Source organism: Trichophyton benhamiae (assembly GCF_000151125.1).
Source record: "Trichophyton benhamiae CBS 112371 chromosome Unknown contig01079.0, whole genome shotgun sequence".
Lineage (NCBI taxonomy): Eukaryota > Fungi > Ascomycota > Eurotiomycetes > Onygenales > Arthrodermataceae > Trichophyton > Trichophyton benhamiae.
Window position 1 is genome coordinate 1 of NW_003315081.1, and position 13516 is coordinate 13516.

The 13516-nt window shown below is 51.1% G+C and overlaps 1 protein-coding gene across 1 annotated transcript; it reads left to right on the forward strand.

Moving 5' to 3' along the window:
• Positions 1-9384: 9384 nt before the first annotated feature.
• On the forward strand, positions 9385-11701 carry ARB_02936 (uncharacterized protein; the record flags this gene model as incomplete). The annotated part of the gene is made up of 2 exons (XM_003010741.1): positions 9385-9751; positions 9837-11701. Coding segments are annotated over 2 exons (2232 nt in total), but the record flags the coding sequence as incomplete, so codon positions are not given.
• Positions 11702-13516: the final 1815 nt, after the last annotated feature.

Genomic DNA, 13516 nt, shown 5'->3' on the forward strand with positions numbered 1-13516 from the left:
CTCAGAAGAATAGTAATCCAACAGTGTTCCGAAGCTACATATTTCCGGTATGGCGTCAGGATTGAGTCACGTGATACCCTCTCTGCCCCCCAAGCTCAGAACGACGATCTTCCTTTTCCAGCGCGCCATCGATTCGATAGGTTACCTACACACGGACTGAATGAGCAACATATTGCAGAAGACCCGACGAAGACGAATACCAACGGCAGCCTGCTTGAGAAACAGGAGGGAGAGCGTGGGAACGGGGGTTAAGTGCCCCGATTTGGTGTGAATATGCTAATAAAGAGCAATACTAGCTCGAGGAGAAGCGAACACAAGTCGACTATCCGCTTCCAGCAAGTCGAACAGTGAGCCGGGAGCCGCAGTCATGGTCGCAACTAGTTCATCGCAGCAGCTAGTCAAATTGCAACCCAGTATGCTGGGATTGTGATGGGATACATCGCCTTTACCAGCAACTGGCCAACATTCACAAGACACATAGCACAGGGATACGACCAGACAATGACCAACGACGCGAGATACACAACACAAAGCAAGCCAACAGCACCCAGGCACAAACACAGAGAGCGCGGGCTGAAAATGCCTATGCACTGACCCTTTTGCAGTCTAGATTGCCTTTCTCCAGAGCCATGATCCTTGTTTTCGCATCGATTATTTGTGAAATGGTCTCCCATTTCAAGCTAGAAAAAGAGAAGACGAGTCGATACATTTCAAAAGTACGAGGGTAAGGAAAGAAGAGAGAAGAGGGAAAAAAGAGAAGACGATAATGCAGCGGCCACATGATGGGAAGCAAGCTATTATATGAATCAATGCCTTGAAACCCTCAGTTCCGCCGCGAATTGCTGCATCCCATCCACCAGGTTATTGGTTTTCGTTTCTTTTGTGGTTCTTGCACGGAGTGAAATTATTACTCCGTCGGGAAGCACGAGACAGGCAATACAGACAACGCTGGCGCAGCAACCCCTTACATGCTTGCGCTATGCAGTACTAATATGGAACAAGCTGGGGCAAGGAGGGAAAGTAGTCGAGCTACTTCAAGTCGGATCAGAATAGATCATTGGACACCGCCGTCTGTGAAACAAGCACAAGAGATCGCCCTTTAAAAGAACAATTGGGTTGAGTAGCGCCTTTAATGCAAAGCAATCTCCCTGTTCCCCCGCAATCTCCCTCTTTCATCAAGGGAGGTTCCGTCCCCAGTTCTATTCCAGCCCAGGCTTGCTCTAGCCCTGAAAGTAAGCAGAAACAAGTATCTGTCAGGTTCCAGGTACCAGAATGAACAGCTGGCTGTATGCAACGTGTGGTGTATCATGTGCACAGTGAAGAAGGCAAGGTACAGGAAAGGAACAAGGTACCAAGCAGGAGCAGGTGGCCTGGAAAAAAGTTACCACCCTTCGGAGATCTAGGAGAGGAAAATTGATGATGCGGGTTCGGTGCCTTGAAACCAACCGCCATAGTCAGCCCTCTGGTGTAACGTGGCGAACTTGGTTCAGGCCACCAGATCGTGCATTCGATGTTCTGTCTTGGGGGTGGTAGATGGCATGATGGCTGATACCAGGAAGCGAACTCCAGTCAAAGGAATCGCAGCCCCCATTGATGAAGGGTAAGAGGTATGGGAAACAGAGATTGGAACTTGTCACATCTCCCGTCTTTCTTTTACTCTCTATGGCCAGGAGGAGCTTATCCATATGGCTCAAGCGCGCTGAGCGAGGACCGTTGGCCCATCTCTGTGGGACTGGATGCCGGAGGCCAGTTACGATTCTCCAAGGCTGACCTTCAAAACCAACCAAGCTATGGCCCCGGCCGACGAGATGTCAACCGAAGGGTAAAATAAAATATAAAACTAGGGAACTTGCATAGCAACACCAGCACTGAGAATAGAACATTAACATCGACAATTCCGAACATATGATAAAGAAAAAGGAACGGGGTCGTCATGAATAAACGTTATCTTCCTTCCTTTTTCCCTCTATGCCTTGGGGTTCCCTTTTCCTTTTCTTTCCTTGTGTCCCTTTCTTTTTCGTCTGGTCGAAACAACGAATTCCGAGCAAATCGCAAGTCAGAGGCTGCGCAGTGCACACGTATGATTTCTTCTTCCTGCGCCCTCTGCTTCCCTTTCCGGGTGAGACTGACAAGGTATAGAAATTCCAGCACCCAGACCTCTGGCGCGGGTCACATTATCCTCAGATCCGAATAAGATTAAAGCCCAGATGCACGGAAGTAGCTTAAAAAGAAAACAAAAGCCAACTAACCGCGTTGGAGTGGCCATCTTCACGATCCTCGGCTTGCAATTCGCCCAGTTAGCCCAGATCCAAGGCGAACTGGGCTAACAGAGCCTTCCGTCAAGATCATGAATGTGGTGGACGAAAAGCAAAGAGAGCTAGGGATGAAACTAGACGAGAGGTAAACAAACGCTCTTCATGTCTATATGTGGTGAAAAGAAGGGAGCCAACAAATGATACACACGCATCATACGAAGCAAGCCAGACAAACACGAACCCACAGCTCCAGTGCACACGTGAGAATGAACCGTTGGTCTAATGGCTTGGACATCATGACCCTGGGTGTTCAGTGTGAGAAAAAGGGGGAAGAAGAAACAGAACATATCATATTGTCGCGCGGTTGGCGCAGGGTCAAGCCAGCGATGGATATTCCTTGGATCGAGCACACGACTTGGCCCTATAGTTAATCCAACTGCCCGTTCGACTAGTCGGATCTGGTAAAAGAATCGTAAGTATCTTGGGGTTCTTGTAATGCGATTTCAGCATACATCTCGATACCTCAAAAGTTACCCAACTAACAGACTAATCGACTAGTAAACCAGTTTATGGAGTAGTGAGAGTGAGCTGAGCTAGGTAGCAAGAGTTAACTGGAACTTGCCTTTCTCAATTGCAAATTCCCCAGCTCTCTTCCGATCTTCATCTCCCTAACACACCCGATGTCAGATGTAAAGACAGCATGCAACTCTCGACAGCCAGCTAGTTAACTATGGGGACACAACTACGGGAAGCGCCAAAGTAACAGAGTTGCATGAGCAGCGCAAGCGGAGGCTGAAAGGGCGCCGAGCAACCTCGGCGGGGGGTTTCGCCCCCAAACTCATGAGCGCTTGAGGAGCAAAAGACAAACTAAGAAGGCCATACTCCGTACAAGAGAAAACCAGCGGACAGAGTATGGGGAAGAAGAAGTTTCTCGGGTTTGCGGGCGAAGCTGATCATATTTTTTCCCATGGATCGATAAGGGCTCCAGGGCTAATAAGCCATCACGTGTCTGCGACCAGCTGGGGTGACATCCCGACGCCCGGAACCGAAAGATGGAGAAAAGGGACATCAGAACCAGCGCGAGGGGCCGGCGAGGACGAAAACTCCGTTTGTCTGGCGACCGCGAGCGTGATGCTGCCCCTTGACTCTGCGCATACACTTTTACTCGGGACTGTCTCTCCCCCTTCTCCTCTCTCGGCTCGGAGGCTGCCGGTGTTCGTCTCGGGATGATTGGATGTACTCCGCGCAGAAGAGACGCTGGCATCTTAACCATAGTTAACCCCAGCAGCGGCAGCATAGCAAAATCTGCGAGTCACAGGATAAACTATCGCGCTCAAGGCACGAGCAAGCTCGCCTTTCCGGCTCTTTTTAAGATTGACAGCTAACTACTTGCCAGTAACGCCGAGGTGGCTACCTGAGGGCGAAGGAAGAGGATGTCGATGGACCAGACATTCATTCACCCTTCTACGACCCGTGACCGTCTCCTGGCTGCTTCTTCGTTACCTTGGTTGAGATTGCGAAGGAAAGTAGCCCCGATCGAGGGGCAAGGGAAGAGGAAAGATAAACACAATCCCTGTTGCTTCTTTGCATAAAGACATACATGAATCAGCCCCGCCATAGCTAAGCATAACTTACTTACTACTCTGTTGAGTAGGTGGCTGCTGGTTGGCTGGTTCAGTGGAACTGGGGTGGCTGACAAGAAGAAGGCTGAAGACGGATATCTGCCATGTAAGTAAGGGCGCGGAAGAGGATGGACTGAATGGAAATCTCAACTCCTCACGTGGATGTCTAACTAATTTATCGACAAGCTTGGTATTCCTTGATTGCAGACTAGATAACTAGATATCCGTATGGGATAACCTCGATGGGTATAATATGGTATCTATTACGTTCTTCGAGCAAGGGCGGCGATGTGACAACCCAGAGAGGGAAGAGGATCCAAGAAATATGGCCCAATACCGACAGATTGATCTACTACTCGATGACAATCCTTCTGAAAATAACTCCCAAGGTTATTGTTTAACGCTCTAATCAACTACTCTTCCTGGGTATGACAGGGCTCGAGTAGGTTCAGAGTGACGATACTGATGGGGAGGCAATGCTTAGTGCCATCCACAGCTCACCTCTCATTCTCATTATTATTATCTATTTTCGCTCCCATCCGCATCTGTAAACACTGCTTCCCCAAGCGTCAAAACTAGCTCTGGCGTAAGGCAGGCGAAGGATGTCACTTCTCAGGCCAACCTCAGACAGACAAGTTACACAGGGGGCGAAGGGTGAAGTGCGGGCACATGAGCACCTTGTCCCTGATTAATCAGTCGTTTCGTCACTGCATAACTACTTGCAGACTTGCTTGGGCTTGTTTTTGCGAACCCCCCCTCCTCCTACCGCCAGCGCAATCTACCTAAACCACATGCAGACGTACTGAGTAGACGACGATGACAATGACGATGGCTGGCAGGTGTCAAGGACAGCCCTACTTCCACCTCCAGCCTCGGCCATCACAACTGCCTGCCTGCCTGGAGGACCAGCTGTGAGGGTGTGATGGCCATCGTGTTGATATTTTGAGCGAGCCAACCATTGACTTTTATCCTCCCTCCCTCCCTCTCCACATGGCAGCGAAACCTGGGCCGTGTCTCTTCCCTCCTTCTCAGCCTGGGACTTCTGCCCGATGCCTTGGTCGGGGGTTAGGGGAGGGGGGTGGACACCTCCTGGTCGTTATCTCCAAAATAACAAGAGTGCCCAGGTTAGCCTCTTTCGTAATGGAAAAGAAGAACCACTCGAATATCTCTCATTTTATAATCAAAACATTTTGACTAGTGGGATTCACCGCTCGCTGCTCGACAATCTCCGAATGGAGTTGCAGACGGCGGCGGCCCTGAATGCGACGGCAATGGCACGCTGGCCTTGTCTCGACCCCCGTCGTCGCCTCCATCCTCCTCCTCGTCTCCATCTTTTTCGTCTTTATCTCTTCCTACTCTTCCCGGCCTTCCAGAAGCCGCATGGAAGCCTGCACCGTGCGTACCTCGGCTGTATTTATCGTATGTATGTATGTATGCACGTAATAAATAACGTCACAAAACATTAGTCACTACTTACATAAGTAACTTACATAAGGGATCATTTTACATAAGCCAGTCACCGCCAGCTCGCCCCGACCTCCTCACCTCACCTGACTGTCTACATATGCATAACGGTGATATATTATATTGGAGCACAGCAAAGCACAGCATCACAGCCTGGTGGCTATTCGCGCAGGACCTTGCGCAGTGCGTGTGCTGCTGCGCTGTCAGATCGTCCCAAGAACCGAATGAAAGGATGCCCTCCACCACCACGCACACCACCCCATGGACGACTGCCATGGTGATGTATGTACGTATGTACCGGCGGGAACCAGCCATGAGAAGGGAAAGGAAAACTATGGTAAGCCTGACGGGTGAACGATGTAGGTACGGACCGCCTTACAAGCCTTAAAAAAAAATGTCCAGCCATCCCGGCGCCTAAATCGGTGCTCGTGCTGGGTGACTGGGGGTGAAGGGGGAGGGCGATAGGACCCCAGTGTCGCCAACGCAGAGGTCAGCAGAAACTGGGGGATGGAGAGTGCAAATATGAAAAAAAAAAGAGGTAAAAAAAAGAAGTGAGTGAGCGAGAGACGGCGCCGCTGGTGAAAAGAGAAGAGACAGACGTCAGAGGAAATGTACCCCTTGCCAGCCAGTTACAGACATCTCGGGGCGAAAATGTTAGACGTGCAGAGTCACAAGGACAAAGACGTGGATTTGATGGGAGCAGCATGGAACAGACTGGCTGGGATTTTTATTTTTATTTTTATTTATCTTTTTTAAGATATAAATAAGCAAAAAAAAAGAGAAGGAGACCTAGCACGGGTATGCTCCAGTGGCCAGCAGATGAAGATCAGATCGCATGGAAGAAGCAGACGAGCTAGCATTCTGCATCTGGCGGTGAGAAATGAGGCTTATACAACGAGCAGCCACCTTGGGTGAAGCAGCCGCCGCTCTGCTTTGGGCAGCTTTTGCTATTTATGTCCGGGTGGTCATGTCATGTCATGCTATATGTATGGGAGGATGGGGAGATACTCCATACATTCTCCATACCAAGAAGTTACTCCATACAGTCATGTTTCTTACATGGCGGCCGTCTTTCCTTTTTTGCATATTGTTTCCTGCTAGATCACATCTAGAACCAATGCGCTGTCCTTTCTTCCTGCTTCCGGGGTGACGGTTCAGAAAAGGTCAATATCACAGCGGTCACATCACCACCATCACACTCCGAGCGGCCAGTTGGATAGCCAGTTAGCCATCCCATAAAGACGGGAAAAATGATAGCGATTGAGAGACATCGGTCACGACCCTGGAAGGGACTGTTTAATGTACGGGGTAATGTTCCACGATCAGGGAAGGGCGGCTGAACTGAAAGCAAAGCAATTGGAACACGTCAACTGGAGCTCCTCCACCTCCCCCCGTATAGGCTAATCAGGATAATGGCTGTTCCTCTCGCTGCCCTGAGAGTTGAGGGAACTTCTGACGACAGACCTGACATGACCCTTGACCTGACACTGACTTGGGCCCCTTCGAGAGCTTCTGCCCTATGGATCAGCATCGATCAACGGTAGCCTCTAATAAGACGAGAGATCGGACAGCGCAAAAGAAAAAGCTCATAAACAAAGCGCACTTCCCGCACATGACCACATCCCTTCCGGTAAACGACCAGTTCTATTTTTCTTCTCTCTTGAGCGTCTTCTACCGCTCTCTCTCTCTCTCTGTTTTGCTCGTTTTCGCTCTCTCCCTTCCGCTCGTTCCCCCCGACACTAGAGTCTTCGTCTCGCTCTCTCTTTCGTCCTCGTCATCTTCGTCTTCGTCTTAGCCTTGGGAAGCGGCCTGGTTCAAGCCAACCGCGCCACTTGGATGACTATCCGCTGTGCACCGCTCTCGCTTCCCCACAAACAAGAACAACCTGGACCGCTCACACGAACAAACAAACAAAGGTAGGATAGCCGTTGTATGCCAAGCCGTTGCGCTAAGAGAGGGATGACTTCGGCGATGATAGGTAAAACACTCATTTCCTCCTTCGAGCCAACAGATGCGCTTACCCAGTGCTCAGTTGATGTTGGCAGTTGCGTAAGGACAGAGAAAAGAATAAAATAAACAAAAAAGGGAGTTCCAATGAAGGAGTAATCAAAAAAACTAAATGTGATACCGAAGAGCACTATTATTTGAGCACTAAGCTAAGAGATTGAATCGGTGTCGATATCTCAATTACTTTGTGCTTTTCGATTTTATATCCCCCCCTTTTTCCCCGTCTCCCTTGTTGACAGCCGGCTTGTACAGGACGTAGACGTATGCATGTAAGTACGGAGCAAACTACCAGGACTGACCGACCCTCCCCAAGAACCGGTGAGTTTCGCCTTTCGAGACGGTGTCCGCAGAAGGGGACGAGAAACGAGGCTGGCTATCTGATAGGGCTGGGGGGGCCCGTCGATAGACCTACATGATGTACATGCCTCCTTTTTCCTTTCCTACACGGCCCCAAAAAAAGTCAGGCGAGAGATGGAAAGTAAACAAGTCCACCAGCGGAGAGGAAATAACTAAGGGGACCAACTAGCTGGCTAACTGAGAGCCAAAAACACTAACAGAAATGGGATTGATCCCCCAAGTCAAGGCAGACGGGGGGAGCCAGCGCAAAAGAAAGAAAAAGCTCTTCTGCGTGTATCGTCCTGCCGTGATGTATGGTATGGCATGGCACTGATTCACTTGACGGGAGGGAAGGGGAGCAAGAAAGGCGATGTGACTGATGAGCTGTCACCAACGAAGGGGGCAGGTACACGACCCTGCGAGGGATAAGGGAGAGTCAAGTGACCCTGGGTCCTCGTTCCTCCCCCCAGCATCTCCGCCAGCCGCCCTCGCGCGCCACACGCGGTGTGTGTCTGTCTGTCTGGCCTTCCTGTCCGTAAGTACGGAGTATAACAGAGAAGGCAAAAGGAACTAGTTAGTAGTTGGCCCCAAGGCTGCAAGGTGAAACGCGGCGAGGGAGAGGAAGCCAGTATGGAATGAGAGAGTACGGAGCAGGTCAAGGTCACCACCTCCTACTACTAGTCCACGAGTTAGCCGGAGCTTCAAGAAGGCAGGCCCCCTCAAGAGGCGACTTTTGCACATCCCTCGCGGCGAGACACCTGGCGTCCTCCCCCTTTCCCTCCTCTCGCTCGTGCTCTCTCTCACCGTCACCGTCGCCGTCGCCGTCGCCGTCGTCGCCCATCCATCAGGGTTATCAGGGTTATCCATTGTCCATCTCTGTTGACGGCGAGGGAGGTCGTCGTTCTTGGCTGCGACTCGCAGGCCGAGGTTACTCTTACATAATAAGCATGCTTAGCTAAGGCGATCGTACTGTCACTTAACACCGATACGCGTACAGACAGAACGCCAAAAATACAGCAGGCGGACGAGCCCTGGCGAGCACAGTGTCTTAGTCAGCAGCCAGCAGTAAAATACCAGGTCACGGTACCTCGTTTTCCCTTTTTGCAGAGCGCGCGAGACCCACTTCTTTCCTTTTTTGCGCTTGTCTTTTTGCGTATTTTTTCAGTTTCTGCGATTTGCAAAAATGACGCACGAAAAAGCAAAAAAAGGGAAAAAAGAGAAAAAGAAAAAGGAATAAAAAAAAGGTTAAAAATAACGCCCTTAAAGAAAGAGAGAGGAAGAAAAGAAGAAAAAAAAAAGGAATGCGGCAGGAAGTATCTCTGCATACAAAATCCGGTGCAGAGGTACCTGGGCTCGCATTCCACCGACCAAGGGCCAGAAGAGGCAGATGTGTGATGTCTCCCCTCGGGGGTCCGCCCTGGGCTTTTTTTTTTCATCGACTTCTTTAAGTGGAACGTCCCCGTCCCTTTTCGCTTCTCTCGCTCTCCCCCTTCAACGTCCTCTCCTGCACGCTCACCACCTCGCACCTCACACCTCGCACCTCGCAGCCAGCGTCCCTCCGCTCTCCTCGCCGCCCCCTCCTAATCATTCGACAAGCACTGTACTATTAGTCTCCTCTCCGCTTCTCTTTGTTGCGATAAGAAGAGAGGGAACTGGCCGGGATCTACGCTACATCCCGTTTGTTGTCGCATTGCTACTAGATACGCACCCGCAAGGAGAGACACCGCACCACGCCCGGAGGAAAACAACAGAGCCACAGGGAGGGAAACAAAGACACCGACGAAGAGACACACTGCACATACTCCAGCCCCCCTCTCCCCCCAAGAACCTCCCTCCCCGGATTGAGAGACATAAAACAGGAGGTCTGGAAGAGAGAGAGAGTAGGGAGAGAGGGTGATAAGAGAAACAGGGACAGCAAGAGCCGGACAGTGGGAATTGAACCGCAACAGAAACAGGAAGAGGAAACCATGCCGTCAAGGCTGAGCACGCCGGTCTTGACTGTCGACCCTGCAAAGATTCACCAGGTCGACACTCGCAATGCAGAGTCTCTCCATGGAATGTGGATGGGTGAGTGATTGAGACCCCCCCCCCCAGTGATGATGATGGACAGCCAGAATCTAATGGGCTGGTGTAGTGTTTTCACGATGTGCAGACTTCATGGAAGAGGGCAGACGGCTCGAGAATCTGAGCTGGCGGCTCTGGAACCGCGAGACCTTCTGTGTTGCCCCCCAGGCCAAGTCACGTACCAACTCAGACAACAACAACAAGGACTCTCTCCAGCAGAGCCAAGAGCAGCAGCAGCAGCAGAAGAGAACACACTCAGGATCCCGTCTGGAGCGACTAAGACGGGAGTCCAAGTCGATTCCCGACCTCTCTAGCAGCGTGGAGTCTGCTCTATCAGACGAGGGACTGGAACAGTCACGGTCACGATCCACGGCACAAACGAGCTCTGGTTCGAGTCCCCAGTGTCCCTGCACACCCCGGACCATAGAGCTTGACCCAAAGCCAGCCATTGTCGGCGAGGACTCGGTCCTAAGCATATCACGAGGACGAGAGAGGCACATCACCTCCCTCGGACTGGAGAAGATGGTCTACAGCATCAAGGAGAAGAAGCAGTTGGAGCCGATATGTGTACCGAAGAGCAAGTCACAGCTACAGATCGAGAATCGTGAACTAGACGCCACTCCCCGGGCATCTTCCCCTACCCCAGTTTCGACACAGCAGCAACCACAACAACAGCAACCAGAACAGCAGCAGCAGCAACAACAACACCACCACCAAGAGCAGACTCATCTACAGCAGCATCTGGCTCCAGCAAACAACCAATCTCTTGACTCGTGCTCTACTGCACTAGAGAGAGTCCGGGAGAGTGATGTCCCTACTCCCTCTTCAGATACCAGCGTCTCATCCGCCGAACTTCCTCGACCATCATCCTCCGTTGTACGTGGCTTCTCGCCTTCAAAGATCTCGTCCTCATTCCGCTCCCACAGCCAGCTCTCTCCAGCAGCCAGCACAAGCAAGAACTCGGTACCCAAACAGTCCCCCTTCAAGCAACAAAAACCCAGCGTCTTCACTCTCGGGTGCTCCTCCGGTGACGAGGAGTCCTCGTTCGAAGATAGAATGGCTATTAAGACCCACCGAAGCTCCCTTAGTGATGGCCTCAACCACCTGGCATCGGCCCAGCACAGCAGGAGCAGGACTTCCTTCATCAGAGACACAGCGGCCACCAGCCACCCTATTCGACCAATTCGCGAGACCAGTGCATCAGACGAAGACGCCATTGCCTCTAGCGACGAGGACGACGAGTCTGAGATTTCTGAAAGCGCCATCGAGGACGAGGACGAAGGAGACTCGTCCGACGGCGACTGGGAAGACTCCGTTACCGAATCCGGCCGATCCAGCGTCGACGACAAACAGCTGTTTCAGCGTGTCGACTCGCGACCAAATCTAGTTTCGCGCCGTTCGCTTTTGACCATGATGATGCACCAGCCCCAGCAGAACTTTGCCCCAACCTTCCGCGGTGGCCCCGGCCCCAACTCCCGCTCTACCCCAGCTATGCAGCAGCAGCGAGGCCTCCCCCCAGCAGACGGCGAGGAAGAAGACAACGACGAAGACCACAGCGGCTCTGACTCTGGCTCCGTCGGCTCGCCGGGTCTGGAGATGAAGCGCTCGGAAGTCCCTCACTCGCGCCCAATCGTCATGACTTCCATTCCCCCGGGTGGTATCGTAGCTCGTGCTCATTCTCCGCGAACCACGCGCCGAAACATGCTTGCAACAGAGCTGACCGAGTCCCTCCGCCGCCATCTCCTCTGGGAGCGTCAGCAGAAGACCACCGCTGCAACTGCTACCGCGGCATTCAAGCGTCGGCATACGGCATGTGATGTCGCGGGCCTCCAGGAGTATCCCGGCGCCAACGATTCCAAGGGCCAAGGCAAAGAGGAGAAGGAGTCTAAGAACAGCTCGTGGAATCACTACTTCGACTACGGCCCCTGGGAGTACCACGTCAAGGGGTGGTAAGTCCCATGCCGCCGCCTCTCGCCAACAAACCTTTACCTCCTATACACACGCTTCCATACACCTCCGTACCACCGTCCTACCTCTATTCTAATACGTTTGATCGATTCTATGTATTATATTACCTTCGACGATGATGATGATGTTCCTTTGTTTCCTCCTCTACCCTCTTACCTACCTCCCACGCCATACATAATACTTCTACCGCTCTACCTTGCCCGCCGCCTCCACCCCTATCTCCTCCACTTCTAACCTCTACTTCTGTCTGCTTTACTGTTGATGTTATTACTGTGTTCCAGATACCCACCAAGTCATGTATTGCTTGCTTTTTTTTTTCCCCTTTGCCTTCTGCATCTTGTTACCATTCTTGTCTAATTCTTATTCATTATCGGGTCTGGATGGGTCTGGATACCAGGGAGGGTGGCCTTGTTCTTCTGCTTCCTCCAAATTACCTGGGTGAGCGTGTGTAGTTACTTAGTTATTTAGTTTAGTCTAGTCTAGTTACCTTGGTTCGTGTGAACCGAGAAAGATAAAAAAAAAAAAAAGAAATAAAAGAGATAAATAAATAATATCACCTCCTTCATCCTCCCAGGCGCCTCGAAGTAAGTAAGTGATTCTTTGTCCATGCCGGCTGTGCGTAACCTTCGCTACTATACAGTCAACAAGCGACAGCACAAGCACTTCGGGCCGTGATATCAGCTGCAAAAATACCAAACAGGAGACCAGAGGGAAATTGAGACTGACTGACCGACAGACACGGCAGAGAGATCACCAGCCCAGCTCCAACGGCTCAACGTCGGCTAACTAACTCAAGCCCATATCAGATCTAAACATAGCACGCTCCCGCCTCCCACCACCCCCCCCTATTCTCCCTTTTGTACACGCCTTAGCCGATCACTTCTCAACTTCTTCCACCCGGCAATGTCTCGATCGAGCTTAGCCCGACAGAGGCAGAAGAGCTGAACATCGACAGCGGTGTATTCATCCAAATCCATCTTCCCTGTCAAGTATTACGACTTTGGGGGGGGGGGGGGAAGGCCAGCAAGGCTCTCCCTTCATAACGTGGGAGATCAAAATAGAACATGATCATGATCATGATACGATGCAATGTTACCTACCCGATAGAGAGCATGTAAGTATTAAAAGTATGGTATGTGCATACCGACCTACGGGCATGCATGTACATGCACCTTTTCATCTCCCTGGTCAGGAATACATCCTTACGATGCGATGGATACAAAAACATGAATTTAATGTCCGAGGGTTCCGTCTCCATCTCCGAATCCCAATTGCCGGTTCGACCTCCCTGTCCTCCCTGTCCTCCCTGTCCTCCCTGTCGCGTGTTAAAGGCTCGTCAGCCAGTTAGCAACGCGCTGGTTCAGTTTTTTTTGTTATATTTAGACGGGAAGACGGGAAAGACACATCATAACTAATAACTAATGGCCTCGCGGGAGAGAGCAGGCTGGCAAGTGTCTCCCTAGCTGAAGGCTGCTTATTACGTACGAGGTATAAGCTAAGCATTTCTCGTATGGGGAAGGGGAAAGATGATTCCCCTTGATAAAAGGAATTATTATTCATTCGAAGAAGGGCAAAAACGAAGGGAAAAAAGCAAATGCGCTGGATTTACCTATCGACAATTTAATACGGGAAGGGATGGGTGTTGGGTAGTTTATTTATGCATATTCCAGTAAGTTAGCGACCAACTCGGCTTGTTTCCCTCAAGGGTCTCTCGTTAACTAACTAGTTAATTAATAAGGGACTTGCTAGCTAAGCTGAGAAGGTAGTCACATCGACGCTACCTAGTACTGGCTCGCTCCC